The sequence below is a fragment of the Anopheles coluzzii genome, chromosome 2, assembly GCF_943734685.1.
Source record: "Anopheles coluzzii chromosome 2, AcolN3, whole genome shotgun sequence".
NCBI lineage: Eukaryota > Metazoa > Arthropoda > Insecta > Diptera > Culicidae > Anopheles > Anopheles coluzzii.
Window position 1 is genome coordinate 91,879,898 of NC_064670.1, and position 25,699 is coordinate 91,905,596.

General features: G+C 47.2%; 2 protein-coding genes across 7 annotated transcripts in view; both read left to right on the forward strand.

Moving 5' to 3' along the window:
• The window catches only part of LOC120949215 (four and a half LIM domains protein 2), a 116,718-nt gene that overhangs the window by 62,286 nt on the left and 28,733 nt on the right, over positions 1–25,699 (forward strand). For all 6 annotated transcript variants that reach the window (XM_040366351.2, XM_040366359.2, XM_040366350.2 and 3 more), the window contains one exon: positions 29–273. In XM_040366351.2, coding sequence (XP_040222285.1) covers positions 29–273 — 245 coding nt within the window. The remainder of the gene's footprint in view (positions 1–28; positions 274–25,699) is intronic.
• Positions 14,562–19,361, forward strand: LOC125906635 (uncharacterized). The gene is made up of 2 exons (XM_049606235.1): positions 14,562–17,376; positions 17,497–19,361. Exons 1-2 carry the CDS (start codon positions 15,664–15,666, stop codon positions 19,027–19,029), a joined length of 3,246 nt encoding a protein of 1,081 aa, XP_049462192.1. The 5' UTR covers positions 14,562–15,663; the 3' UTR covers positions 19,030–19,361.

Here is a 25,699-nt window from a genome sequence, read left to right on the forward strand (position 1 = left end):
CAATATTTAACATTGTTTTTCGTTGTAGGCTATGTCAAGGACACGCCGCTGGCGACGAAATGCACCGGTTGCAGCGACACGCTCAACCAGGGCGAGATGGCTGTGACGGCACCGAAGTTCCGGGAGCAAACGCTCTGGCATCCGCGCTGCTTCAAGTGCACGACCTGTGATGAGCTGCTGGTCGATCTGACCTACTGCGTGCACGACGACCAGATCTACTGCGAGCGACACTATGCGGAAATGCTGAAGCCACGCTGCAGTGCCTGTGACGAGGTAGGTGCACCGCTTCCTACCTTTCCATCGGGCCTACAACATGTTACCTCAATATTGCAATCAATGCGTATTAGCTTCATTATCATTATCCAGAAGAGGGTTAACTTGTTTCGATCCTAGCCTCAGCTCTTTTCTAATGACCACGATAAAACAAGAGCAATATATAGGTGGAGCGGGAGGTTTGTCTCTGTGTGGCAGGTTTCGGTGACATAACTTTTTAATTGATCGTCTGCACTAGCGAGATTTGATGAGGGGCTGGGAAATGGGAGACCACCCGCGTACGATACCACACGCCGCGTGCAGTGCAGTGATTTATCGAAACGCTGCATTAGCTTTCTCCGCTCCGTTCCGTGTGCGAGCAGCTGCTGGATTGGAGCCGGAGCACACCGTGTGTGTACGACCTAAACGTTCCGCATCCGTCGTCGTCATCGTCGGTCGTGGTGGTGTGACAGTTTATATTGCTTGTAAGCCGGACACTGTTTGTCCAGTCAGCAGTACCTGTGAAGGCAGGATGGCAAAGGGGGGGACAGACAAACATAAACACTAACGCGCCACAGTGTGTGGTGTATGTTCGATCATACGATACATTGCCAATAAAATCGAGCAATGTGCCAATATTTGATTTATACGGAGACGGGGTCGTCGCCGCTTGTGGTTGCCCATTGGAATATGGTGCTGCCTCTTGCACGGTGTGTGTGGTTCGATGAGCGGCGTAACGTTTCTGTAATTGCAATATGAAAATAACGGATGGGACGTGTGCGTGCAGCCCCCCATGGTGGGACCACTTTTCGGGATGACTCAATCGGCGCTATAAGATTGTTTACGGACAACCACATAAATTCTGATACTTTATGGATCTCTTTACAGGGAGTCGTTTATGTGTCTCTCTCTCTGTGCGTCCTTTCATTTAACATCGTTTAATATCGTTTCATCGAAAGCATACAGTAAAGTGTGTAAAATATTGTTCTTTATGCATTTTCCACTACTAATGAAGTGTTTAAATCGACCCAATTGTTCCAAGGAAAGAAGAGAAATCAGATAACAAAAATGTCCGTCCTGCTCCGGTGCAAGCTGAAGGGAAAGTAACCTCCGGGCTAAACGGATCATTTAAACAGTTTCCCCCTTGCCTGGGAGCGAAATCGGGGCCAGTGTTTATTAACATAATTGTTTGTCTGTCCTTTCTGTCGGACGGACGCGCGCGAGATTCGCCTCGGAAGCGGAAACGAAACGTTGGGCTCATCGTTGTATTACCATTACCACTGACGATAAACCCCCCTCGGAAGCAAGGAAATCCTAAAACCGTTCCTCCTCCGCACGACGCGCTGGTCGCACACTTCATTTTCACACCTCACTAACTTCCCGACCCGTTGTTGCCGGATATGAACTGCTGTGTGTGTGTGTGTGTTCTGTTTCCTTGTCCGGTCCATTATCCCTATTGGGGTCGCGGCAGCCACACCCGGCCCCCTTTTGTCGTGGCACGTGTAGTGTGCGCGCGAGGGCGGAAAAAAGGCGCGCTCATATTTATGGCACACCACGAATGCCACGAATGTTGCACAAAGTTGCTCTGACCGCGACGTCCAAGATCAAACGGGGTGGGCCACCCCTGGTAGGGTTCCGCTTTCGGTTTTCAGGCTAGAACAGGCTAACGCCATTTAAAGGCACTCCTCCCGGAGCACGCGTCACGAGAAGCATCATAACCATAAAGTAGGGAAGAAAAGGTACGCCGAAGGAGCGAAAAATTGTAGCATAAATTGACACAAATAGGGCAATGGGCAGCGAAGTCCGCTGAAGGGTGAGGGCGCGTCACGGGACAATATGTAGATTGATAATAGGGCCGAGGGTTTAAGTATCGTTTGCACCTTCTTCCTACCTTGATCGTTCAAGGCGGCGCTGTTATCAACAAATGATGTTTCTACCGACGTAGATAAACATGTAAAATTGTTTAAATTGATATAACACACTTCTTTCTATTAGTAGTAACGCGACTGAACCCTGTTAGAGATTATTGAACGTTTTAATTAAAAATTCGAGGGCCATGCTTTCTTTCAACAACGAACTGACCTCGATTTTTCAATTGCATTTGGGGAAGAGGTTTTTGCCACCCCGCTTGTTTCTGCTCGTTATTACTTCGCGCTGGGATCGAACGCTGTGCGATGTGTTGAATGCGTGCCAGGACGACGACGGTCAGTTGCATCAGTACGGGCCTGCAAACGGTTGGACTGCGAAAGCGGCAGTTACAGCGCACTTCTTCGCGACCCGGTGGGCCGGTTGATGACGACTTTTAACATTTCTCTCCAATTGGAAGAGCTCTGGCAGTTACGGTGGGACAGTGCGGATAAAAATAATTTAGCAACAAACGGAGAAAAAAATACGCCTCTAAAAATGATTGCCTGCACAGCTAGCTGCTCTTTACTAATTGGCACTCTGTACGGGCTGTCCTGTTTTGGCAGGGGGTACAGTTATGTTTCTGTTACATAAAAAAACACTTCAGCATAGTGTGGAGTATACCAACAAGATATTTAGGAACAAACAAAAAAAAAACACAAATTTTGTACGTAACGTCTAAATTTAATCAGTGTAATAACTGTTTTGTCGCAAACAGTTCCGCACGGGCTGCAAAGTGTCCGTTCTGAGTCGTTAACAACGCGAACGGTTTGCCAACGTAAATGAAGGGACAATTGCAGTTACGACGGTCTTTAATCACTACAGAGCAGAGGGCGTACACTAAGTAACTTTAATGTCTTACCGGTCCCCCGGTGGGGTTGTGTGCCTTGTTTGATCAACCTTTAACTTTAACTACGCCAAATGGATCGCGCACCGGTTTCGGTGCGAAACGTTAGAATTCATCTGGGCAAATGTTGACATTTCATTGGGCCATTTCAGGGAGCGAGACCGGGGGTGTGCGCACACTTGACCCAAACAATCACAAAAACCCACGGTGGGGCACGGCCGCCGTCGGCTTTGGATGATGGATTAGTTATGCTTCGGTTGCCGGTCCACCTTCTTCGCGTAGTTGAAGTCGCGCCGAGAGAGGAGCAATCTCGCGGTAGTGGTTTGTGGGAGAGTGAGTTTGTGAGCTTCAGAAGCGCTGCGTGTTAGTGTGTTCAGCTTCTCCAACAGTGAGACGACGGTGTACCGCACGAACATCGCGCGCTCTCTCTCTTCTCATTCAAAGCGGCGTAGATGAGGCGTGGTGGTGAGTCAATCGCCGGAAAGTTCACTCGTCGGTCTCGAACGGAACGGACCGATCCGTCTCCGTGTGTACTAAGGGAACTCTGCGATACTAAAACAAAAAAACACGCAAAGACATTGACAGCGGAAGTCCACACGTGTGTACGGTACGCAGTGCCTTTACCGAGAGAACGCGCCATAACGTGATCAGCGTTCGCCGATTCGGTTTTGACGGCGGTTCCCCAATCCGGGCTGGTGCTGGGTGAGTTTCATTTCCCGCTTTCGTTTTTTTCTCAACATGAGCAAAATTTCGCGCGAGCGTGTACGCGCAACCACAACCCCGCTCCATCCGGCTAGCAGCAGTGGGCTGTAACGGGCGCTACGGGCGCTTCGAGGCGAGTCTGTTTGTTTTATTTCCTCGTGTGCCGCGTGTTTGTGCGGATCGGAGCCGGTTGCCTGCGTTCGGCCGTGCGTAAGCAGTGTCCTTTTGCAGCTTTTGTCGGAAGGCTAGCAGCGTCGTGTGGTGTGTGCTCGGTGCTTTTTTTTCTTCTCGCCCCCAGGTATATAGGGTGGGCAATGATAGTGGGGCAAGTGTGCTGCATTGTTGACGTGCTAAATTGGTCCACTTTGTAGGCAAGGGTGCACCTGAAAGCGCTGTGACAGGTGTGAGCGGTGACACCCGTTACGGTGACGTTACGCAGTGTGTGATACAGTATCGTGCTAATTTTTTAACGGTTTTTGTGTGATTAACTGTGCTTGTTAGCTTTTGCCACTTGTTTGTGACAGTTTTAATGGTGAAGACAGTTGTGATTTGCGCATCGTGTTATAGGATTTTTATTTTGCAATAATTGCATTTCTTTTGATCATATCGTGCTGATTGCTAATGCAGTGACTAATACTTCAGCTTGCTTTAGTGAACACGGTGCATCAATTGTAAACATCACAACAACGTACCGACGTACCACAGTGTGACAGGTGTCAACGATGTGTTGCGTAAGCCAGCGCAGCATCCGATTGCAGATGGTAAAGCACTTCCTCGCAACGCTCCATTTAGCTTACGCCATCGGCAGTGAGTGTAGCAAATGAACGTACCCCGAAGAATCCGCAAAAGGTTTTAACAACACGCGCGCAACAACGCTGCTGTCGCCATCTGGACACGGAGGGGTTGCGTTCAACGAGTGCAGCAGCAGCAGCGCCCTCAGTGCGCAATTAAAACCACACGCACTATTTTGGTAATTAATTTCACAACGCACCCGTTGACGTGCGTTAGATCGCGCATTCGACCTCGGAAAGGGAAAAAGCCGAAAGCGGTAGCGAAACCAAATACGGCTAACCACCAAAACTGAAACCCCGCGTTGGTTGCACCCAAGTACGCAGCAGCATACACGCCGCCGTAGCCGCGCACCGATCGTGCGGCTAGCAAACCTGTTTCATTTCTTCATCTGTTTGTTACCCCGCCAGGCGACGACGGCGCTGTAGTAAGAGCAGTAGTGAACGGCCCCACTAAACTCAAAACAGATCGAAACTTATCTCGAGATCGATACGACGACGGTTTGCGATCGGGTGCGTAATTGACGCGCAGGCGGCGGCCGTTTCAACTTCTTCCCTTCTTCCCATCGAAAAGCGGGTGACAAGTGCGTCAAGGAACTTTTTTTCTCTCTCTCTTGATTGAAGTCGGCGTTTAGAAATCAACCCCTCCTCCACCTACTCCAGAAACGATCGCATTCAATCGGGTGTGCGCGTGTGTGTGTGTGGCTTAGCTTCCCCAAACTTGAACCCCAGACCAACAGAACCAAAAACGAAAATTGGCGGCTCCGCGGAGGTTTGAAAACCTCAAAGCACATTACAAGGTAAATCCATGTCCACTAGTCTTCGCCATTCGATAGAGCTGCAGTTGTGTGTAGGTACGGCAGCGGGCTCTGGTTCGATGAGAGATCGAACGATTTGGATCACACGGATAGGCAAGACGCATAAGGCGTCCACGCTATAGGAACATTTGAATGGTTATGTCTTGTTTTGGTTCACCTTGGGATTGATGCAAGGGTTGCCGGAGAGTTGGAGAGTGATTTGAGATGTTTCGATGTTGATAGCCAAATATTTATGTTTATTTCGATACATGGTTAGTGCAGTGGGGTGAACATTGAAATTTGGTTCGTGTTGCATGTTGAAATGATGTCGTTTCGTTTTTGGACGTCAATGCACTGCAACAAACCATTCTCTGAGGAACCAGATTATTATTTATTTAGGTAGCAGGCTAATTAATCATTTTTATTGTCATGTCAAACTATTTTTTCGAGCGTAATTAATAATGTAATAGGCATTTGTGACGGTCTTTGTCATGTTTGTTTTTTTATTATTTTGAAATGTTCAGCCGTTGCATTTTTGAAATTAAGACTTAGACTAGTGTTTCTTAGTAGAATGCGTGCCGCGGTTAGCTGAGGATTAACATTAAAAATACATTTAACCAAACGTTATGAAACACTTTTGGGCACGAAATTGTAAATAAAAAATAAATTATTCCGATGTTGTTTGCTAAACGCTATTTTTAAAATTTTATCATTATAAACCAACGATTAAACGCACGAATATAAACCAACGATTTTTTATCGTTATAAACAAATAGTCTACACACATAAAAACTATTCAAATTTTTTGAAAAATGTCTAATTTAACCAAGGTCAGAAACGTCCTATGTAATAAACTAGTAATAAATATTGTTGGGTATTGTATATGTTGTATTCGTTTAACCGTAGAGTTGGTGACCAAATTTACAGACGTAAGTTGGCAACCAGCATACCCGGGTATTCCACACGTTTTGACGCAAAAAATACGGTTTTCATGTGTCAACAATGCTTTCTATCTTTTAATGCCGTGAGCAATAAATGCCGTCCATATATTATCTTTTATTTCATTTATTCATTACGTTCATTAGGGTTTCATTTTATGATAAAACTAACGGTGTATTTGAAATTTTAAATGGCTTGAATTTGACTCGAAAATATGCACAATACGAAAAGAAGAAGAAGAGAAACGTCATTCTCCATACAAAATGTATGGAATACCCGGGAATTAAAATTAATCAATATAAAATATTTACAGCTTGTTTAAAGTTACGATTTATGCACAAAAAAAAAATGAAAATTGTAAGTTGGGAACGGAGGCTACGGAAAATTTCAGTTCAATGAGAGCAATGAATCAAAAGTTATTGCAGTTTGAAGTTGAAAAAAATACCTGGTATCCGGTTGCCAACTTAAAGGTTAACCTACTTTAAACAGCAAATCTTTACAGTTTTCTTCCTTTACATACTATTAGTACTACTAGATCCTTTTTCTCCAAGCCGGTCTCATTATCCAAAAATCACTGAAAACCAAGCCCACAAGTGGTACAGGCAGCCGGCAGGCCTTGACCGACAACGGTTGTTGAGCCAAAAGAACAAGAAGATCGTTTTTTATTGGCTCTAATCCTATCGGGTATGATCCTGAAGACTCAATATAACAGTTCTACTATGTTACTCTTATTAGTATTTTGTTCAATTAAAAAAAAAAGAAATTGTATCAATATTCTTTAAATTAGAAGTAACTTTTTGAGGAATACGTGATTGATTTATTGATAGATACATGCAAATTTAGAAAGCCTAGGAGTTATGCCGCGAGCTCATGGTCTGAGAGACGTGAACACCGGTTGCCTACATTCAGGCGTATTAAACGCGGTTAAGTGATTTTGTTTGTTTATTTTTCTATAGACTTTGAGCCGATTGGCCTCATTCGACTCTTTAAATCCGTTGATTAATTCTAAACCTTAAGATCTAACATTCTTCTTTACAAGCCATTTGGGGCTTGTAAATACCTTATACCGAGTAGTCTCGGTTTACTTAAAGCTATCCGTCGATTGTATTTGGAATGTTTGTCGGTTTTACATGTGGGTTTGGTTAAAGTTCTTTTTAAAGGTTAGTTATAGGAAGGAATTTTAACAGTTTCTCGCTGGCAATCGCTGTCTGGTGAGAGGATGGTGCCGATGTTGTGGTCCAAATTGCAGGTGGTTAAGTAAATGACTTTTTCTTAAACCAAACAAACTGTTTCAAGCCAATTTACTGATTATGTAGAAACCGATAGCAGACCAATAAGGAAACGGTTTATTCATTGTTCAAACCATAAAGGTCATACCGTTCATCATTGCCGCTCAATATTAAAAAGCATTAAACCGCCAACCGGGCAATTTGCAGCACAAGCCCATCTGTGCAAGACCCCACCACGTGCCGGGAAGCTTCTGGCCGTAACACGTTCCAGCGATCGTGGCGAAGGAGTGTGCACAAGTTGCGTTTAGATGCAATTAGTTTAATTAAAAAGCCACCTGCTCCACGGATGACTACACTCCGCCGGTCGAAGCACTTCTATCGGGGCATCGAAGAATACCCCCGACCCCAAGCTGGGGGGGGGGGGCTACTGGTGGACGGTCTTGAAATTCCACCGCCGTGTGCAGTGTTTGCCCTTTTCTCAAAGAATGCTTCTTCGTCCGTCTTCTTCGATTGTGTTCTGTCATCAAGGACGTTCGCAGCAAAACCTTATCAACGTGAAAAAGGAAGCACGAGGATGGTATTTAGATAAGGCTCATTCTTGCACCACCACCATCGGCTACCTCTTCTTGCTCCAGCTCATGCCACTACACTCTCGGATCGCCGATATCCTCTGCTCCGAACTGAGCAGCGACGAATTGTAACCAATGAGCCTGGCTGGTATGGGCTGGAAAACGCTGCCAAATATCGCTACTCCTTATCCATAACCGCTTCACCCGAGTTGTTTCCCACCCCAACGTCCACTGGTGGTAATGCTCAATGACATTTAAATGTCATCGAGCCTTCGAAGAGTCGTCGGGCTCGGGTTAGGGATGTATTTTTGGCTTCCGTCTGCGAATCATTCACTGGTCACATCCGATCGAGGCTTTGTTTTTTGTTTCTACGCTGAAGGGTTTCCCCCATACCGCCATTGTCCGCCAGTTTCCGGACATTTCGGCCCTGTTTCCATGGGTCCCGTGGTCTATAAATCCATAAGACCGAAACTGTGTTACATTTGGGCTGCTATATGTAGACGTCTGTCTGTAGGGGAGGAATAAAGTATGTTAGTTGCCAAAAACGAATTGGGTGAAAATCGTTCACCAGTGTGTGTCTGTGTGTTTCTTCCACCCCTTGCGCCAGATCATGGGCATGCATCGGGTAATTTGAAAGGATAAGCCAATGCATACATTTGTGAGATTGGTCATCGAATTTTTTTTCTTGCCTGAGCTAACGCGAAGCAGACTGTTTTATGTGAGAGGACAGGGACACGGACAGTGGGGGTTTGTGTCGTAAAATTGTCTTCCCACTCGAAATGATGGCGGGCCGCGTTTAGCGCTCGAAACCGAGAGGCAGCAAAACTCTGTTCCTCGTTGGAGCTTGTGTGTTTGTGCGTCTTACTGCTGCCAAGAGGAAGAAACAAGGAAGTGCTCGTTCTTGCCCACTCTTTTCAACTAGAGAGCCATACTCTGGGTGGAGGTTCTCAGAGCCAGGGTGGGCATATGTGTGGTGGCCCCATTTCCTCATCACGCTCCCGGGCGGCCTAAGGCGATAACATTTCGCAAATGATACGCTTCTGCACGATATAAAATCCAGTCCTCTCGTCCAGCAGCTCGTCAGCAGCCCGACAAGCTCAGACGGCGATAAGTCATCCAAGTAAGACAGATGCCGTTTCGTGTTGAGCTTAAGCCATGACGTTCTTGCCACATTTCTGCTCTACTTCCGGGGAAGTTCACCAACACAGTACAATGGACTTTTGTTGTTGTGGGAATGGATTTGTTTTTTTTTTAAAGTTAGTTAGACTCTGGATAATTTTGTAAAACATTCCTGATTGAGAGAAATTAAAATATAAAATAAATAATGACGATTATAATTCTTACTAAAAAGCATCTAATTTTGCACATTTGAGTGACCTTCTACTCGGTGTCAGTTTTCAAACAAAACTCGTTCATTGTGTGCGTGTGTGAGGGTCCTCATGTCCAGGCTACTACTACAGCCGTTTAGTAACTGCAGCAGCGCTGTTACCTTTCTCCGGCCGGGAAGTTCCAGGAAGCAATGTTTGCACTGGAGAAACACACTCGAAAACGGGACAAATATCCGGAAGGAATAAACATTCATAATGCAAACGGGATGACATGATGTGCCTGCTTTGGTGTTAGTTTTTGTTTGTGCAAAGCGAGCTGGCAACAAATTCTAGTTCGCCCTTTGATCGCTTTGTGTGAGTGTAACTCATTAAATGGATACTTCTTTAATTAAAAGTTGCAAAACATGTTGGCATGCCTTTTGCGAACGCTTGGTTTTCGCTGCGGTGGCAAAAGCTCATGCCAAAGAGGTAGTAAATGTGTTGTTGTACACGGGAAATCGGTGTTGTGAGCATTGGGAATACTTTCGATACAATTATCATGCTTGTACGAACAATTGTGAAAGCAGAAGTTAAACTAACAGTTTCCCGACCGTGCCAAGACGGCTTCGGTCATTACTTGTCCGGGGTGGTGGTGGTGATGCCATTGTCCTTTAGCGTTGAGTACAGCTTAATTCTGTTCAACTTGCCGAGAGATAGCGTGTTATTATCATAATGAAGATTGAGTGAAATGGTCCAGAACAAAGCTCATCAGCCTGGTTGGTTTTCTGTTCCGTTTGCTTGTGCCTGGGTGCCCAGGTTCTGTTTCTTCCGTGCTCGTGCTGCCAGCGCTGCTCGCCAGCGCAACCACCGAAGCTCGAAAGGATTTAATTTAATTTAATAACAGCTGAACTTTAGCCAGCTCGAAATCTCATTGCGCATCCGCTCCCCCGTCTCCGTTTTTCTCCGTTCCCATTTTCAAGCGTACTTTTCTTCTTCATTTTCTTCCCTCAAATTGCCCCAAACGCGGATGCCGGCGCCGCGACATTTGTGTAGGAACGTAGGGCAGAAAGAAAATGGCACAAGAATTTTGTGCCGAGGACAGCCCGATGATGATATTGCAACCATCATGTCATCACCACCCCTTTCTCTTGCTACCGATCCGACTCTCTGGTCGGAAATGTTCCATCGTGTCAGCAATTGTTTCCGCGTTTCCTACTTTGTGTGCTAAGTGTGTGTGTGTGTGTGTGTGCATGTGTGCTTGCTCTGCTACATATGTCGCGGCTTTGCTGGTTTGGCAAGCGCACGACGCTCGATCGTTGGATGGAGGCGCCCGGTACATCATGACATTCGGTGGGAGAAGGGTATTGGGAGGGGACTGTAAGGGAAAGGTTGGATTATGCAGCGAAGAATAGATCGTGCATTGTGCAAGGACAGGAGGATGTGCTCAATTTTTAAACGACATCACCTTCCGTGTCTCCTGCGCTGTGTGGTCTCCATCCAACGATTTTACGAGATCATCGCCCATTATCATCTATCATCGTTTGATTGACTGACGAACGCGTTTGCTGCTTTTTTTGTGTGTGCTGTTGTTGCTGTGCCTCGCCTCTCCGGTTCGCCGAAACATTGTAGGTTTAGTGCCAGCTTCGAAGGTCATATGTCAGACAGCCACTGGAGGCGTTGAGGGCAGACGGGATGGCAATAAAGAAGCTAAACAAACCGCCGCTAGGAAAAGAAGCCAAACCAACCGGTGTTCAAGCGAGAAAACCGGTATAAATGCAGCCAATTCATGGTCAGCCACTCTCGTTCGACAAGCCCACCGACCGGTTGCCTCCAACGGGGAAGGAAGGGTAGGGAACGATGAGACCACCGCCGAGCCACCCAGTCTCGGGCATCAATAAATTTCCCATCAAAAGCATCGACTAGGTAGAGGAACGTGGAGTCACCACCCACCGTTTTTATGAGGCAATGAATGTGCTGTGGTGGTGTGGGGGGGGGGGGGGGGTGTTACGGCAATGATGATGGCATTCCATATTGGGATGAATGAATTTCCATTGCTCCTTTGGTGTGGGGTTGAATATATGTGAGGAGAGAGGATCTCCGTGAACAGCTGCTCAGTTAAAGTTGCTTCAAAGCTTCCGTTCGCGCTATTTCTCTTCGGTGGTCAGTGGCGCCATCTGTGGGAATACAAACTAAACGGTAACAGAAATAGTGCTTCGAAAGCACAACGACTTTACCTTTGCGAATTCAAACGTAGTGAACACTATTTTCTGTACAAATATTGTTCAATATAAATTTGATATATTGTTTTAATATTGTCATTATATATTGTATAATTTGTTTGACTATTTGATACTTAATGAAAATAAAACTTATTGGACACTAAGTTTAACATTCAACTGCTGAACTATAAAGATGTATAATCTTAATACAAATAATAAAACAACTTTTTAGTCCTTGGATGTATGTGAGGAATTACTTTAATTTTACTTATATTTGATGATACAACACATGGCTTAATTAGTGCGAAAGCTGCGTGGGTGTAGGTGACCTTCTATCATCCCATTCCTTCAAGCCAAACGTAAGACTTTGATGGGCGGAAGTAAATTAGTGCATAAGTAATTAGTTTTGCTGATTTTCAACCGACCGGAAACCCTTCCTCACGGTTTGATTTCTAATTGCACTACACTCGTAACACAGCCATCGCAATATTTGGCATACTGAAGGGGTGGAAAGCGACGAATCAACTAACCTCCAACACCATGCTGTTGACGTTTATGACAGGATGGCATTCGGCCACGAGCCTGTGCTGTGTGTCGGGGGATGCTTCGTACTGCAAAAGGGCAACACCCGGCATGAGGGTGCGGTCAGGTTCTAGGGTAGGGCGTGAAGGTCGAATCCCGATCCCGCCGCGCTTGGAATTGCTAGCAAAAGGGGGAAGGAAAAGGATTTTCTGCTGTCAATCTGAATGCACACCGTGCGGCCGCGTGACGCATCGAAGCGTTCGACAGGCGTGTTTTATTTATACTAAAAAAATACCTTCTCGTTCTCTCCGACGCGGGCTCTTTTGTCGACTCACTCTCTTTAGAACTATTTCAACTATCGCCTTGGTACGGGCTCATGTCGTTGCAAACAAACCGGGATGCGCGCGTTTCGATGCAAATAAAACGCAACTAAACGCCGTTGACGCAATAGAGACTCACGCGTCAGTCTCTCTCTCTATGTCAGTGTGTGTTTTTGTAGGTTTATTTCGGTGCAGCTTCCTGGCAAAGAGCAAAGGGCAAGGGGCGATTGCTTCGCAATTGCCGCGTGTCGTCTGCTGCTTTACGTCGTCGCGATCGTTTTATAAACCGTGCAATATGGTTCGTCCCCTGCTACTATACTACACATGCCGGTGTAGTGTTGATAAAATTGTATGCGCTTTTAAAAGGCCAAGATTTATGAGAGCGCACCAAACAAATGGTCAGCACAGTTGTTTGTGTACGCAAAGGGAGGGAATACAACTGTTTACGTGCAGCCGCCGCCTCCGCGGCAACAATCGAGAAGAGATTAAGCCAACAATGTCAACAATTCGTGTGCATTCAATTAACTTGTATTTTGCGCCCATATTTTCCTACTTTTCCACCTTGATGAATAGGCTGTAATAAATGTCACAATGAGCAGCTCGCTTCGGGGAAAAGTGTTCGCCCTACATTGCCTATGATTGATTGTAAGCGTAATAATTCGTCGCGGTTTGCGTGGCGAAGCGCTTAGGGGAAAGCGAAGCAAAATGGACCTGTTAAGGAGTTTGATCTGTATCTTACAGGGTTTTCCAGGAGTTCTCATAGCTGTGGGACACTTTATTGACTCCTTCTTACGGGAAATAAACTTAATATAATGGGAATTGGACTCTATATCATTCTTGTTGGACAATGTCTAAGGCGCCTGTCTAAAAAGGGTGTCATAGATTCCAATTTTCATCATATGAAGTTCACTTCCCATAAGATAGGCAAGGAAGTGTCCCACAACCATAAGATCTCCTGGAAAACTCTGTATTGGTTAAACACTGTTATTTTGACGGCAATCGTTACTTCAACTACTATATACTACTCTATATATAAAAAATACTCTTGCTATGGGACAAAATGATCTTCCACGAAATATCAAAACACATCAAAACAAAGGGGCAAAATGGACCTCAACATTGGACTTAAGGTGTTGGTTTGAGCACTTGTATCTTGGTAGAATTGTGAGAGTAGAGATTTAAGTTTAGTATTAAAGAGTTTTGTTTAATAATTTAGTAAAATGCCGTTGTTAATCATTATTAACGGTCGATTCTCTGGCACTGTGTTATTTCTTGAGTTTCCCTAAAGAGGGCGACACAGACAGTGTTTAGTGTGGTCAACGTCTACCACTGATCGGGTTGAGCATTCCCGAAGGATCCCGATCTAGGCTAAGTGAAAGATGCAAGGTCACTCTTTCGTCAAAGCCCACGACAAGTGACGGATTTTTTAGCGTCTCTAACGAAAAAATAAATAATAAGACAGCTTAAAAAACGCTTGTTTTAACTTAAAAAATATTTACCAACTGGCGAAAGAAAGAGTCCTGTTACAGTGTGCAACAGCCGTGTTATCTTCTTCTTCTTCTTCATTGGCACAACAACCGCTGTCGATCAAGGCCTGCCTGTACCACCCACTAGTGAAGTGAGCTTGGCTTTCAGTGACTTATTGTTACCATAGCAGGATAGTCAGTCCTACGTATGGGGTCTATTCGGGACTTGAACCCATGACGGGCATGTTGTTACGTCGTACGAGTTGACGACTGTACCACCAGACCGGCCCACGGCCGTGTTATCAGTATTTTTAATTGTCGATATAGTGTACATACAGCACAGTTTTATTTATGTAAAGCTAATATATAGTAGCGATCTTAGCTTATACCACAGCCTTATCATTTTGCTCCTGTCTAATCATTCCGACCATTTTGCCCTAAGCTGGAACGACCATTTTGTCCCAAGAGAAACATTTTACAAAGTTTGAAAACTTCACATTAAATTAAAATGGATACTTTTTCCTCGTAAACCATAGATAAACATGATGTGCCTGGATACACATTCTTTATTTTGCTCTAATTATTTATTAAAATCTTACGAAAGCTTATTTTCGAGACGGTGAAAATTAGATTGTTTTGAGCAAACAATTTAATTTGCTTATTTATTGACTTATTTTAAAATTTTAGGTTATAGCTTAAAACATTGTATTTGATGTTTTTCAATCATTAGAAGTCATTATAAACGTGTTAATTTGCCAATAATACCGGTGACTAATTTGCCCCAGGTTCACCTAAATCAAGCCGTCATCGAAAAAATTGAGCATCAAACTGTGTGCTGTACAACGCCGCTACTCCGCATCCGTGCAAACCTTTGTACCTGCTAAAATGCATTCGCTTTACATAGTCCCCCTTGGGTGCGGTGGCTACAAATCGGTGGTAAAAATATCGCTCCCCCTCAGCACACCGTGACGCTGTGCTTTATTTAGCTGTTTTTTGCACGCTTCCTAATGAGCTGGTTTCCTACCTGTGTAACAAACGAGCCACCGCAAGCGATACTATTTCCAATCGACGTTACGACGGCCACCAAACCGCTTGTTTACAATTGTACGGGGAAAACTAGATGGGTGAAGTAGGTGACAAATAATTGCCCGCGATCGATTCGGGCCAAACTCGTGGCGCGCAACGATCGCGTTGACACATCCAATTAAAGAGAAAGTGTTCTGCCCCATCATCCACCCATTGAGGCATTGATTTGAAGGGGGAACCGCGCGCGTACGCGATTCCTTTTGTCAAATCGTGATCGGGTTCGTGATCGGTACGCCTGTCAATAAGCGGCAAAAGCGATTGGGAGTGCCGTTTCGGTTCTGCCTGCCAGTCGCATTCGGCAATTAAACCTCGAAACGCTGTACGATCGATCGCTCTAGTGTCACACGTCTCATTAGGAGTTTTGTCCGTGTCCGCGATAGACCTTTTTTTTTTGTTTTCTCCATTGCGCGTTGTTTAATTGAGCTGGGAAAAGGGGGCCAGTTTGTGGGGCGGAGGGGGTTTAGAATGTTTCGCCCTGCGCGTGGGTCATTGCAGTGCAACTAGGCGAGTGTGTACGTGTGCGTGTGTGTGTGACCTTAACTCTATTGCTCACGGTGTGCGGATCATCGGGGTTGTGTAACCAACGAGTGTGCTTGTTGCGTAATCAAATTTGGTGAAAAACAACCCTCCCCTTCGCCCCTAGTTTTCCCTTAACGATTTTAAAACGCTTAACGCTTGAGAAGGGAGAAAAAGGAAGAAAAAAAAAAGTACAACCATGGGTGTGATGCTATCGGTTCTAGTGGCCGGAGTCGGTGCGATGGATCTCATCTACTGTCTGGCGTACGTGTCGGGTAGCGAGCAGCCCTCGAATGCGATCGAGGATGTGCCCGACAAGCAGCAGCACGAGCAGCAGCAGCAGCAGCCCGACGCCAAGATCGAGCAGCTCGAGCAGTACAAGGAAACGGTGCGGCAGCAGATCAAAGCGGCACCACCGCGCAGCACGGTCGAGGGTGTGACGTACGCGCAGGATGGCGTACCGTACAAGGACGGCTACCGGCTGGAGCCGAGCGTCGAAGGGGCCGCCCAGCTGGACGTGCTGATCGAGAAGCTGCGCATACTGGAGCGCCAGAGCCAGGAGAAGGAGCAGCAGCTGGAGCAGATGAGCGTGCAGATGAGCGAGCTGGAGCGAAGTACGGCCGAGCAGAGCCTCATCATCGAGGAGCTTCGGTCGCGCTCCACCAGCCGCGCACACAGTGTGGAACCGTTGGGAGCGTACCGCAACAATCTGTCGCCTGCCGACGCCGTACCGCAAATTGTACTAAACGAACCACACGACAGCGGTGGTGGTGGTAGTGGTGCGGACGAGCCACGCCCAAGCTCGAGCAAGTTCCGGCCGATACGGCGCGACGACGGGTTGCGCCGGTCGGTGAAGCGTCGCTCGGTCACGTCCGTCACCTCGCTCGAGGACCGGACGGACGAGCTGGAGCGGCTGAGCCAGCTGGAGGACGAGGAGTGCGCCCGGATGGACGATTACATCCCGATCGTGTACAGCCGGGACGAGCTGCAGGACCCGATGAACCGTCGGCACAACATCAGCCCGATCCCGGAGAGCTGCCATCACCACGAGGACGACGACCGGCAGTGGGTGCCGGAGCGTTCGCCCGAGCCAACGCTGGCGGCGAACACTACCCGCCCCTGGGGTGACATCAAGCTGGACGAGATGAAGGAGAAGGCCGTCCTGCGCCCGTCCCGCTCGATGTCGATCGAGGAGGAGGAGCTGGAGCCGCCGGCCGTGGCTCAGCAGCTGCACGTGAGCGAATCGGCTCCCTCGAACCTGAGCTCCCATTCCAACTCACCCGACCGGGAGGAGCGGCGCGGTTCGGGCCGAGTTGAGCCGATGCTACGCCGCACCACGAAGGAAGCCGATCTGACGAGTTTGTTGCAGGAGCAGCAGAAGGAGCAGCAGCAGCACGGAGGAGCGTCCCAGAGTCAGGCAAGTAGTAGTAGCCGTCCTCCGTGGACGACCGAAATCATTGTGCCGGAGGACGACGCGGTGGTGGACGACTATGACTCCGATGGCGGCGGGGGCACTGCGACAGCCACCTGCCGCCGTCCCATCCCCCAGTTCATGCAATCCAAATCCCCCTCGCCGTATGCGGACGGTGCGAGCGTCCACGGGCACGAGCGGCCGCCGCTCGCCGACATCTCGAACCGGCTGGTGCCGCTCGTACCACCGCCCTACCCTTCCCGACCCCGTTCCCCGACACCGTACGACGAGCCGGCCGGCTCCTCCCGCGAATCAACTCCCAGCAGCGGCTCCTCCTCTTCCTCTTCCACTTCCTCCTCCTCCTCCTTCCATCGCGCTTCCCTGGAAAAGATCTCGAATGGTTTCGTTTCACGCGCTCGCTCCATCTCACCGCATCGGGCGGCCGGCCGAGAGGGGCGCCGGTCCGTCTCATCCTCCCGCTCATCATCACCGACGCGCGCTGTGAGTACCGGTCGGCGGGGGCACGATGCGTCACCGGACGACGACGTGCCACCAGCAGATCCCATGCGGCGGCGGCGGCCGGTGCAGATTGTTCTAAAACTCGTTTATCTCGAATTCTAGGGAGATCTCCGACTCGGCAGCAGCAACGCGCCGTCGGCTCGTGCAGTCACTCCGGCGGATGGCAACGACGTTGGTGGTGGTGCTGGTCGGCTGCTTTCACCGCTGGCCGCCGCGCTCGTCGATGCGGATGCGGGCGCGGAAGGCGACACCGAGGGCGAGAACGGTGAGCAGCAGTTGCTGTCGGTGGCGCCGAGACGGCGGGGCTCCGGACGGTCCAAAGCGTCGGCGTCGCCGGGTTCGTCGCCTGCGCCACCAGGGCGCCGGTACAAGGAGCGCAAGCGGGTCGCCCGCAGCCTCACACCGATCGACTACGATCAGACGTTCATGGACAGCTTCACCGAGCAGCACCTGTCGGTGACGCCGTCCGAGCTGGAGGACTACATCAACAGCATGGACGCGATCAGCTTCGAGCCGCCGCCGCTCGTGAAGCCGGCCTATCTCTATCCCGCCGCGCTGCCCAGCCTCGTGCTGACGGACGAGCAAGGGACCGATGCGCAGTTTCACGACGAAATGTCCGCCAAATCGTTCTACGGCCAGAGCCACGCGCACGAGGGCGTCACGCTGAACCATCGCGTCAGCTACTGCGAGTGGATCAAAAAGTTCCCCGACAACCAGACGAGCCACCTGGCGCTGGAGGACTTTGACAGCGACGACGAGGAGGTGGAACAGATTTGCCGCCAGGCGGTGGAGGTGGAGGCCCTCTTTCCCGCCGCTCTGCCCCAGTCGGCCGGCAACACACCGCAACCTTCGAAGCCCTTGACACCGGCCACAGCGACAGCACCGGCACAACCAGGCGACGAACGCAACGAGTTTCCCGTGCATCGGACGCCGGCCTACGCTACACCATCGCCGGTGTCGCTCGTTTCGGACCTTTCGGATCTTTCTTCCCCATCCTCGCAACCTCCCTCACCCTCTCTCTCGCTGGCCACCCAACCCTCCCCGACCGTTTCCTCCTCGCTCGCGCTCGGTTCACCGCTGCTCAACAGCTACCACAATCACAACGCACCCGAGCACCATTTCACACCGATTCCCTCCGATTCGCACGACACGCACGACAGTAGCTCACCGCTTTCCTCCTCACTACACTCGCCGCAGTCGCCGGCAGCACCACCATCACCACAGCACCACACTACTACCGCACCGCTATGGCCGAGCCTCACCGTGCCGGTCGTACCGTCCCGGACGCCGTCGGTCTCACCGCTGCCGCTGGACGCATCGCCCGAGGAGCTGGTGTTCGAGATCGGCCATCTCGATGGGCTGATATTCGAGGCGAAGAGCCGCGAACCGACGCCGTCCCGTGCGCCGAGCCGCAGCGAGCCGCTCCTCCGCCCGGACGAGCTGGCGTTCGACATTGGCAACATGGGGGGCCTTATTTTGGGACCGCCGAGTCGCAGCGTCTCGCCCGCGCCACCCACCCCGCACCCATCGATAGAGTCGTCGGGTGGCGGTGGCGCTTCCTTATCGCCGCTCTCGTGGGAGTCAACGGCGGGCAGTGCGGCGGCACACAACGAACACACGAAACAGCCACAGTAACGAATAACGATGAAACACAAGGAAGAAACACAAACACACACACACACATCGGTACAACAGCCGCCAAGACGGAACCGGAAAAACCACCAAAACAACACACCTTCTTGTTGGAGAAAACGAGATAACGAAAAACGCACAAATGTGCTTAAAGAACCCAACAATCGCCCAGCCAGAAAACACTTGTTGCACAAAACCCACCCGCTTCCCCCTCGTTCGAGCATCCGGGGTTGTTTTTTTGGCTTGTAGTTGTTGGTTGTGTGTACTTCTTTTCTTTTTTTTTGTACAATAAAATTGAACTATTACGAAAGAAAAAGCGCCCCTTTCGAAACTAACCCGAGTTGCACCGTTGCAGTTTTACTAAAAGGTGTGCAAACGCAATGCTACAGCGATAAGTATGGCAATCGAAATGCTGTGTGTTTGTGTGTGTGCTTTTAATGTGTGTGTGTGTTGTGTTAATGTGTTTAACTTTTTACTATATCTTCTGGCCACGACACCACGTTGTTGACAATTTAATTAACGAATCGTCCTGAGAGAATTGCACCGCACTAGACCGCTAGAAACCATTTGGGACGCGAGCCAAACATTTAACGCTTCATCAGCACAGCAGATCAACCGTGGTGGAGGTGTCTGTCCGTTCTGTCGTTCGATCCACAAATAGACACACAGACCCGGTGGCACGGTGGCAATGTAGTTTGAAGGGATTTTGGGTAGGAATTAGGCGGGGTGGGGTAGGTTGTAATGAGTTTTTGTGCGGTGGTTTGCACCTAGAGCGCAGCAGCAGATTTGTTGTTTGGTAGCTAGTAGGTCAGGTTTAGGTCGTGTGTTTGAGAGTGGGTAGGGTAGGGCATAAGATAACGAGAGAAAGGTGAAAGATTTTGCAACAATTATTGCAGCGCCGGTTGTTTTGCAGAACGATTTTGAACATGAGTTCATTGTTGACGAGTGACGCGCTGGTGATTTATGCAGTCGTCAAAATTGTTGGACAGGATTGTTGGTAGCAGCTTTTGTTACAACTTTACTGCGCAAATTCTATGCACGAAAAGGTTGCTTTAGTAGAGATGTCCACAGTGGAATTGGGGCATAATGATGGAAAAACGATTACAAACACAATTTAGATGTTATTTTAAAGTATTACACATCTAGACCACTCCCACGACAGGACATTGGTCTGAGTCTATTATTGATGTCGATCTATTAGTTTGTCTATAATTGGATCGATCAATTATTGGGATGAATGATACCAAAGAGCTACAGGGTTGCAAACAATTCGATCCCGTAAAATACATTTCAACAATAAAAATGGAAACTCGAATGATCTGTCATTGGTTGCTCGGTATACGCTGGACGTTCATTTGACAATGTTGAATAGGGATTTTACTAATTGGAAATGAAGCTTACAGTGTTGAGCTGGCTAGAGAAACACTGTAGAAGAAACATTTTCAATAATTATCTCATTACAACATTTTCATGGAATGGCATGCCTTATTGCAATATCGCAAGTAGTTTAATATTGAGATATTTGATTTAGAAGGATTTATTCTCAGCCGATATGTTCAACAAGAGTTCCGAATGCTTCATTCCAGTGCTGTAAACGGGAAAGTTTTATGTGTTTGCACTCATTTAAGTAATCACCGTACGTTTATATTTTTAGAACACCAAAACTGTGTCAAAAAGTTGCACACAAATGAGACGGTCATTATTTGGATAACAAAGAGAGGACAGATTGGAGACCAAAACTATGGAATATGTCTATGAAAAATTAGAATAGGTTTTAATTGATTACAGCGACAAAAGTTTATTCCAGTTCACTGAAAAATGAAGCGGCTTAAACCATGTTTAAATTAGAGACAAAAGGTAGTATAAGATAGCTTGCTCTTTTAAAGTCAACTGTAGTTAATCTTTAGTTTCATGTATGATCGAACAAATGTGAAAATCCTCAAAGAGATGTTTCAGATGATATTCATCATCGAAAACGATCGTCATCGAAAACAATCAACATATCCGTGGTAGCTTAATGTTCATTGCTGATACTCATTAAAAATGCGTCATGACATGCCGAACGCGACATGCGAATGCTTGAGTTCGAACCCGATACTCTGACTCACAAGCTGAGCGTAATGCCATCACAAGCATAATCATGACTATTTCTGGCTGTGAACAGTGCTGCCAAATGCCTCTGTTGCAGTCACCAACACTCATCGCTGAAACGAAGCTCAAATCAGCTCAGGTACACAACTGAGATAATCAGAGGTAAGATTCAAAAAGTTGGTGGGCCAATCACATGCCTGATGACATTTTGTTTGGCACCCAATTCTTTGTCACTCACTTGGTCACGACATTTTCTGTCGGTGATAATCACGATATTCTTGGAATATACTTGGCGTGTGGTCCCAAGCAACAAAAAGAGAATTCTTTCTCGCTTTCTCTGCTTTGATTGTCTGTCGGGTCAAACAGAGCGATAAAACATGCTCATTATGTTTGTTGGAACCACTCGCAAGCACCGTATATCTCCCATGATCATCGAGATCACCGACACCGACTGAACAAGTCGCGACCAAGTGACTGACCAAAAGTTGGTTGCATACGATTTCATCAAGCATGTGATGGTCGCAACAACTGGCTCCTAAATTTTCACCAAGCATGTATTGGTGACACTAATCGTTTGTGGTTATCGCAATTGAGTACGTGACACTGACACTCTGGAAATTCACAGCGAGATTCACTCATTGATGATTGTAATTGGCCATTTCCAGATACATTAGGTTCCGCTGCTTCGGAAGGTAGTGCCCTGGAGCCGGTGTTGGTACCAGTGGAACTGGCCATATCCATGTCGCAGTTGTGTCCTGATGTATTCGATCGAGTTAGGCCCGTTTTTATTGAACTATGTTGGTCGTCTTGGGTGTGTGTATGACTCCGATGAGTGTGTAGATTCTTTTGAATGGCGTCCGATGCCACCACTTGGTCGTAATTTTTAATTTATTCAAAAACTACGTTAGAGCAATATTATCGCAAAGATACTCCCGTCCTTCTCAAATTTTTGTTGTGGTAAGAGGTGGGACTTATTTAAAATATTAAAAAAAGAGATAAAATCGACATTCATTTTTGCAATATGCAGCATAGACGTTGTACAGATTTTATGGATATCTTCTTAAAACCGAACACATTTTTCATGTTGATTTTGATGTGGTCATATCTAAAGAGTATTCAAATTGTTGTGTATATTTTAAGTTCTATAGTCTACAAAAACATATAAATGACGTTAATACTTTTTGCACAGGACCACACTTTTTGATTTAGTGTTTCCTATCTCATGGACGAAGGAAGTTTACTGCTCATTTAAGCCAAACTCCATTCATGAAAGACTTTTATGTATCTTATACAATAAAATATATGTTTGTTAGTAAATTTCCTTAGGTGTGCCAAAACTTGAATAAACATTTCGCCCTTTAACCAACGTCGATGTCGCGCTCTTTACTGCGCCTACTCTTTTGGCTTCACATCGGGACCACATCTGCGGTATGACCGTGGAATTTCGCGTAATTTTAAACTGTCCATCACACCTCAACCTGCATCTGTTCGATAGGAATTTGGCCAAAACGCACCACGAACAGCTGTGAAATGGAAGCTGCCCAGGGTGTTTGAAGACGTTTCGGTACTTTTTTTCACTGTGTGTGTGTGTTGGCGTTCGGTTTGATAATTGGCAAACGCAACGCCACGAACTCGTCACTGCGGCGTGTAGCGGCGTATATGTTACAAATTCCACAAAACAAATAAAACAGATACACCTTCACCCACAAAATCATGGCCCCTCCTTTCATCCCTCCGGAGCAAAATGCGTTCGTTTTAATGTATAAATAAACGGTGAATCATCTTCAATAATCTCTACCTGTGGAAACGACCGTGCGCCCGCGTAGTGGGCGAAAGTTAATTGATCTATAAATCAAACACCAAACACTGCGCTACTGCATTTGTGAGCTGTACAATGTTTCTAACGGTGATGGAGTGAATAAATTCCATGCTTTATACGTGTTTCTCTGTGCATTACTGTTGCAACAGTGCATAGACGGATGCACAAATTCACCTATTTTAGTGGAGTCGCTGGGTAGTGCCTAGCAACACTCGAACCAAACGATCATCGCCGGGCTGGCGAGCATTCGCACCAAATTCAAATGTCACCGGAAGTAGCAGAGCATGGAAAATAGCTTAACGCCATAACTGCAGTTCACAACGGTGTGTCTGTGTGACACTGAGGGAAAAGTAAGAGGAAGGGAAGTGTGTTTTTCATTACTTAATGTCCACTTGTGGCAAAAGGTGAATAAAAATAGCGTTCCACCACACCATATGATGCGCCTAACACACGCTCGAGTCTCACTAATAAATCTAAATATAACCACATGACGGTCACATGACGGTGGACACGGACCGGCTGGAAAAATGAATTTTCCACCCTTTCCACGTTGTAGCGTTTAAGAGGAATCTTTTCCTAGATCGAACTGACTCCCATTATCTTGATTGGAGGAACAAAACACCGATGTATTGTAGCAAAACATCAATCGGTCCATGATAAAACCCCCATTGCGCATCGTAAATCAGGTCCGCTCTCCACAGTCGGTGCAAAATCAGTCGGCCCACGCCAAAATCATACGTAATCTGTGGAATTTCCATCAATTTGTTGCTGAATAGCTGCTCTACGGCTAATGAGCGACCAATGGGCAGGGAGGGATGGAACATTAGCTTCGGAGGGTTTTGAATCCAAAGGAAAAATAGTGATCCTCATCTCCTTTCATCCCTCTTCAACCGTCGTGCGTGACGATCTCTGTGTGTCTGCGAAAAGAGTCAAGTGGTCGAGGACGACGTCACGCTCTTTTTGGGGGTGATTTTTTCTGTCTCTTTCCCATCCCTAATAACCACTTGGCAGCCAACTCGCCAATGGACGGTGGGGAATTGGCTTCAGTTGGCCTTTAGAGCCGATCGGGTGGATGGAGAATGTAAAATATTAAATTTAAAGATTCCATCGCTGCCCTGACATCCTGCTGCCCTGCGAGAGTTCACCCATTGTACGGGTGTGGAGGTTAAGGCAGGGGTTGTGCGTGGCCAGGTCGGTTCGCTCAGAGTCGCGCACGCCACCACCGATTTATTCGATTTCGGTTTGGTCCGCAGTGTGTGTGTTTTCGTTCGCTTCCATTTCTTTTTCGGGCATTTCAGTTGGGCAAATGTTTTGTCGCGCACGCAGATGGCAGAATGTTCATCAATTTTGCACGGGAAAATGTGGAGGAAAGTCACATGGGGGACGTGTCCGGAAAAAAAAGATTGTGGTGCTGCGACTGCTGAGATCGTGCCGGGTGCATAAGTTGTGCGCGCGCCAGCACACGATACGATCACCTAGGCGGGCTGGGCGAACGATTACCAAACGGTGCGCGGCGCCCGGTGCACTTTTGTTGGTTTGGGTTTGTGAAACGCGGCCATGTGGCGGCGGTACCATTTTGCGCGCTCTGTCCGGGGGCAGCGAAGTCAGCGTTATCCATCCATCGCGAAAACCTTCTGGGTGAAAAATAAAACGGACAACGCGGAGGCCTCCCACCCACCGACCTGGGGCGTGAGTGTATTCGGGTTAAGAATTTAGTTGATTTATTGTTTCGGAAATGTGCCGCACAGAGAAGGCCTCCCGTCCTGGGATGGGATGAAATGGTAGGCATGGCTGACCCTTACACACCCACCACATTCCCTTGCCCTTTTTGGGGGTGAAGGAAACGCATCGTCGGTTGGATTTCGGCGTAAACAGGTCATTGGATATGTGTGTTTTGCTTTTCTTCGTTCGTTTCGTTTCGTTTGCTTTGTTGCTGTGCACGGTACAACACCTTCACTGCCAAGCTCGGTGGCATTTACCACTACTACTACTACTACTGCTACTACTAGGCCAGCTATTACCTCATTTTACCATCCCTCTACCGTGAGCTCTGACTCTGGTGCCGCGTTTGAATGTTTGGAAAAGCGAAATCGCCGACCTTTAGGTTACAATAAACTGATTTTCGGTACGAGGATCTTGGGAAGGAGGGGACGTTAGAGTCCTGTGGCGAAAAGTCGGCTGTTTGCTTAAATGAAAATGAATTTTTTTTTGGGATTGCGCAACCATGGGCATGGGAAATTAAAATGCAGTTGTAAACAAGCTGCCTGCTTAATTAGTTTTTGCTGTTTACAACCGGACTGAATTGCTAGAAAATAAAATGTAAATGAAGTTGGACGAGGTTCAGTCCAGTTATTTCGAATTTTGGGAATAATATTGAGTAAAATGGCAAATTAGTTTATATGTTTTAACATCTATAAATAATCCTTTGAATTGACAAACAAAATCTAATAACCATTTTCTTGTTGATTAATTTTCCACTATACGTAGTGAAGACAATCGACGATCTGTTTTTGACGTACGCTACGGACTGTAAGATTCACATGAACGCACTTGACAATCAGTTCGCAGATGAGGCCAGGTGGTCTATTCGTTAGACGCAAGCCTACAAGATTTATCATGTTCGATTCCCATTCCTGATAGGATCGCCTTTCGAGATTGTGCGTGATATTAAATAAGTCTCGGAAGCTTGTATGCACGCAGATGGTATTCTTCGCGTCAACTCTCACTTTATTACGTCAAAGAAGAAGAAGAAGAAGAAATAAG